Source organism: Salvelinus namaycush, chromosome 8, assembly GCF_016432855.1.
Source record: "Salvelinus namaycush isolate Seneca chromosome 8, SaNama_1.0, whole genome shotgun sequence".
NCBI classification, from domain to species: Eukaryota; Metazoa; Chordata; class Actinopteri; order Salmoniformes; family Salmonidae; genus Salvelinus; species Salvelinus namaycush.
In genome coordinates, this window is record NC_052314.1 from 34,994,843 (window position 1) to 35,000,581 (window position 5,739).

At 42.8% G+C, this 5,739-nt stretch overlaps 1 protein-coding gene across 1 annotated transcript; it reads right to left on the reverse strand.

Annotated features, from left to right (window-relative positions):
• Positions 1-3,265: 3,265 nt before the first annotated feature.
• On the reverse strand, positions 3,266-4,303 carry LOC120052105 (forkhead box protein Q1-like). Its single transcript, XM_038998955.1, has one exon. The coding sequence runs from the start codon at positions 4,301-4,303 to the stop codon at positions 3,266-3,268; it is 1,038 nt and encodes a 345-aa protein (XP_038854883.1).
• Positions 4,304-5,739: the final 1,436 nt, after the last annotated feature.

The following is a 5,739-nucleotide window of genomic DNA, read 5'->3' on the forward strand; positions in this document are numbered from 1 at the left end:
TCTCGTAGAGCCTATACTTTGATCTCTCATAATCTATTTTAATAAGTGCCTACATCTTTTCAGAGCCTTTTTTTATTATATATTATTTTACTTAAAATAAAGCTATTTCCAACGTACTATAACTGTAATGTGCGTCGTTATTTCCTCTTTCAGGCGCCCAAATGCACACTTCCTGTTCAGATCAGCCCTTTGTGCTGAGAGCACCGGGTTCTTTCTCTGTTTGGACTCCCTAACATTGTGCCACACACACACCGGACGAGAACTACAGCATATTCAGTCTCTATTGTCCTCAGACTCAGACATGTATTTGGTGTATTATGATACGCCATCTGTTAGCTAGTTTTTGTTCCACAACCCAGAGAGATAGGCTTAGCCCATAGAATGAAAACATAACCGTACACTGACGGGGAGGGTTGGCCGTCAGTGCTGGTGCTCTTCGCAGCGTACAGGTGTGCTGTTCCGGTGTTTCACCTGCAGGTTGCAGCATTGTTCCTGGAAACGGTCTCAAACCTGTCACCTGGACCATGCAGACTGCGTTTTTCTGGTTGCGTTTACACAGCCAGCCAAATTATACCTTATTTCTAATCAGATCAGCGCGGAAAAATATTTGATGCGAAAAGATCTGGTATGATTGGTCAAAAGACCAGTTAGTGGGTAAAATATCCGAATTGGGCTGCCTGTGTAAACGCATCTTCTGAGGCATCAGGATCGTACAAGTGTCACCTGTACCATAGGCCTATGCATCAATGTGCATGATTGAGGAGGACGGACAGGTAGCCTAATATTTTATGAGTCAAAATATGTGTCCACTTGCATTGTAGGCCTATTTGTAGAAACATGTAAGGCCTAAACAAGAATGTTCTCCGTTATTTTTGATTTCCTTTGCATTGATTGCCATTGCCTTCAACGCTGAAGAAGGGTTCATACCCGAAACTCATACCAATAAAAATATGTAAATTAAAAAAAATTTTTACCGGAGTGCTCTCCTATTTCTGTTTAATTTATCATTGGCCCACAATACAATAATTGACTTATCTTTCTCCATTTATAGCCTACTCCTTTGCACTGTTTGTCTAGATACAGCATTTCGTAGCGATAGTCTACCATTTTTCAATAACATTAGTAGTAAACATTGTTAGGGGAACGCGAAGTTTAAACATAACTTCGAGGTTCTGCTTCAGGACGGTGGGGAGCTCGAGACATAGCCTATGGACTGCACGGACCTATGGATACCCCCTAAGCTAATATCACAAGTGTATTGTGATAATTTATGCACTTGAAGTAGCCTACATTGCTTATCAATATTTTACAGATTACATAACTAACTTGTAATGTATTATGAAACATTGAAAAAAAACGGTTTTGGTCTAAGTTAACAGTATATCGTTTAGAATATGCAGGTCGGTGTCTTGGTTGTTGTTGTAATTCATCCCACATATTTTTTTATATTCATGTGTCATTTTTTATATTCATTCGTGTGTCATGTTTAAAAATCAAATACAAAATCCTGAACATACAGCATGGTAAAAAGGGTCGAATATATTGTTTGATCCAACTATTAAAGTGTTTATGATGAAAAAACAAACATAAAATGCACGAATGTATTGTTTACTATAATACACATTTATTCCAGTATGACACAGACATTTTGAATTGCGTGACTGAAACAAGAATGCTTGTGTAGCCTACAAGGTTTATGTACAGAGTAAAGTCAAATGTCAAATAGGAACACTCTACATTTGATTGTACATTGTTTATAGTTGACCCGACCCCGGGCACGTTACCCATGTGAACGTCACAGAACAGAGAATGTTGAATGAGTAGGGTACGCCATATTTTGATTGACATGCTCTGTTACAATTTACCCTAAACCATAGGAGATGGAGCAACGTTTCCCCAAGTCTGAGATTCCATCCTCGAATTGGAGGACAAATATGAAGAATGTTTTAGTTTGTTTTAATTAACTTAGAGCTTGAGGAAACGTGTATATTTTAACTGTACTTAATATATATATAATATATTATAACTACACATGATCTGCTATTGTGAAGCGAAATGTCCGTATAACGCAAACCCCATCCTCACTTGGAACGTCCTTCCCAGACGTGTGTTGTTGTTAATGTTAATTATCCTTCTTGATTTATTTGACATAATTCAGCACTCCCCATTCCTGGGATGGATCTCACGAGCCTTAAATATTTAGAAATAGCTTAACGGACCTGTAATTTGTGCCTAACAATCCCGCATGCTTCTTTAGCCGTGCCGTGCAGGCAGAGGAAGACAGAGGGGTGAAATGTAGGTCTGTATATGTATACCCCTTTCTTCATAATTTGTGCCTTACACTGCAGCTTCCTAGCTGTGCCATGCTATGCAGAGTAGGCAAAGGGGTGAAATATAAGTCTGAAATGAATGTATAACCGTCATTCCTCTGGAAGTTAAGTGGTTTAAGTGGGATGAGAAGGATGCCAAAACAGCGCGAGAGTTGCAGGCGCTATATGCCCTTATTTCCTGGCAGATATGGGATTTTCCCATTCGTTCCTTATGCACATGCACAACTTTTCCCACCCCCTGATTCCAAACACACTTTAAGTATACTTCATGGAAAAAAAAAATATTGACTTTTTATTGCCCTTGTCTTGGCTTTAACCAAAGGAAAATAAAGAATACATACTTGTGGTTTGCTTTGATAATTCTTTCCAAAATATATTTTTATTTTCGCTCAGAAAAATATCGTGCATGAATGAATCAATGTTTAGGAAAACAGACTGTATTTCCTTTCTGTGCAGTAGTCAACAATCGAACAAATATTTTCAACGAATATTTTGCAGCAAGTCTTACAAAACTAGGCTACAACACAAATATTTATATATTTTCATATTTGGCACATGGTAGCCGTCGTTTACAGTAGAAAGGACCTTACACACACACGCACGCACACACACACACACACACACACACACACACACACACACACACACACACACACACACACACACACACACACACACACACACACACACACACAGGGGAATGTCATGTCATTAGATTGCAACTAATTTGCTCGGTCCTAGGAATAACCAGACAGAAATAAAGTCACTTGACAACAAGAAAATATTACGTTTTTCATTCTTGCTAAACGACTTATCATTGGAAACTGTTCAAAGCCCTGAATTCTTTTTTAAAACTAGAAAAACGTAGAGCGTATAGGAAAGTGCACATGGCAAATCTAAGATACATCATTACAGTATTGTCCCTTATGTTGACTTTAGGAGAGCAATGAGTCTATCTGGAAAGGATGACAGCTGCCACGTTGCGCTGTGTGCATCTTCACCCGGGAGAAAGCAGCATCGGAGTTTGGCATGTAGCCCTGTGACGTCATGTGGACAGCTGTGAGTGGGTCCCTGCTGTGCTCGGCTTGCTCCGCGAGGCTGCACCTGAATGCGTGCAACATGCGCGACGCGCCTGAGCTGGCCTGGTGGTACAACTGCTGTGCATGTGCGTGCGCCATAGCAGGGGATACCGGTGGGTAGCCCAGTGTGTGGGGCAGCATGTGGTGGGCACCGGCGGGCCAGTAGCTCCGGTGGGCACCGGGGTTGGTATATGCACTGTCTGCATCAGTGTGGTCTCTATCCTCCCTCCTTATGAAGGGCTTACTGAGGATGCTATCGATGGAGAAGGAGCTGGAAGAGCTGGAGAACTTAGCTCCCATAACCCTCTCCTCCCGGGAGGGCGCAGATGGAGTGCTCGAGAAGCGAGTCTCCTCGTCTGGGGTCTTGGTGTCCTTATTGGAACCAACGCTGGATCGGCACTTAGTGATGCGCTTCCTCCTGCGCCGGAACACCCCGTCGGCGAAGGTATACTCGCTGTTCGGGTTCAGCATCCAGTAATTGTCCTTGCCCCAGGGCCTGGACGGGTCCCGGAGCACCTTGAGGAAACAGTCATTCAGCGACAGGTTGTGGCGCACCGAGTTCCGCCAGCCAGTGTAGCTGCCACGGAAGAACAGGAATTTATTCATCAGGTAGTTGTTGATCTCGGCTAGAGTCAACTTGCCGCTGCCGGAGTCCCGGATGGCCATAGCAATGAGTGCTATGTAGGAGTAGGGTGGCTTGGGTCTGCGGGTGTAGGGCTTCCCCTTGCCATCGGCGCTGCTCGGGGTGGCAGGTGTTGGACTGTTGGCCACGCAGTCCCCGTCTGAGCCCAGCTCATCCCCGGATAGGGGAGAGGGGACAGTTCCCTCTGCATCACTGTGACTGCACACCTCCATGGGAACGAAGTGGGTTGCGGAAAACACTTCAAGTTTCATGTTTAAATCTTTATTTTGTATCTTCCTCTTCTCACCTGTCAGTGGACTTGTTAGAGTTCCTTGCAGTGCAGTTCTCCTCGTCTGAAAGTGAAACAAATAGATTGTCTGTGGTGGTTCTTCAGAGAGGCGCAGGTGTAGCCGGTGAATCTGTTTCAGTAGTGGGGTCAGTGCACGTGTCTTTGAAAGCAGAGGTCGCTTTCGGTACAGGAGCTCGGTTGTACAGAGGAACTCGAGGCACCCAAACTAATGAGCAGTAGAGAGTAGACTTGTCTCAGGAGACGCGCCCTGTTATAATATAAGTCCTCCGCGAGGGACTGCCCACAAGGGGCGTGGTCTATCATCTCGAGCTCAGACTAATCTCAAATCCATTGAAATGATTGTGGGATTTATGATTGCACGCTCCTTCTATACATTAAAAGTATAGCAAGCTTAAATTATGAGGAAGAGATAAGAGCTGTGTTTTAAAAAGAATATATTTTGGAGCGCTTCAACAGCTCTCTCTCTCTCTCTCTCTCTCTCTCTCTCTTTCGCTCTCTCAAACACACACACACACACACACACACACACACACACCTGCTAGATTGTGTGCCAGAAAATCGTTTTTCGGGAGGTGGCGTGCGTTTGCCAGACAGACACACACAGATGTGTTTACGTTTGTAATGTTTGTTTGTAGAGAATTTCACATCATGGTACATGTATTTACAAGTCTATTTCAATGATACATGTATGAAGATTCTGAAAAAAACACCGTAGACTAGCTCTATGTCTAATACAAAAAAATATATTGTCTGCATAATAACCAGTATAATACCATGGTGTTACATGTTACATTTCTGGGGAAAGTTTGTTCGATTTTAATACCTTATCAAGTATATGGTTAACACCTTTACACATTGCCCACCTTTTTTCCCGCTGCAGAGCGATGATTAGCCCTAGGGCATAAAACGGTGATGATTATTAAACCGTGATGATTATGTCAATGACAATGAGATCCGGGGACAATTAAACAACACAACTTTCTATCAGAAACTGTCACGTGACCCCACAACACTGCTCAAAGACTAAATTCACGACACGCTGAAGTCTCTTGTTGAAAGTGGAGACATTATGTAAAAAATAATATGAGTTCATGAAAGTACACAATCCAGTCACGAGGTTTATCCATGCGAGGGTAATCCGTGCGAGCGTTATCCACAAGCGTGGTCCAAAATTCACAAATAATTGGATAAGCTCTCAGGGAGACCTGTTATGGCTGCCATTGGCTCAATGACTGAAAATATTTCTGCTTTTGTAGATTTCTTTAGAAAACAATGTGTGGTGTCACTCCCTGCACATCTACACGATTATATGGACACGAGTAACACCCTTAAAACAATTAAAACAATTATGGGGAGATGCTTATGGCTTGCTTTGATGTTGAATCCCTGTATACAAAC

What these genes read in the sequence shown, in the direction of transcription:
- LOC120052105 (XM_038998955.1), bottom strand. Translation starts at nt 4,303, where the DNA reads ATGAAACTTGAAGTGTTTTCCGCAACCCACTTCGTTCCCATGGAGGTG.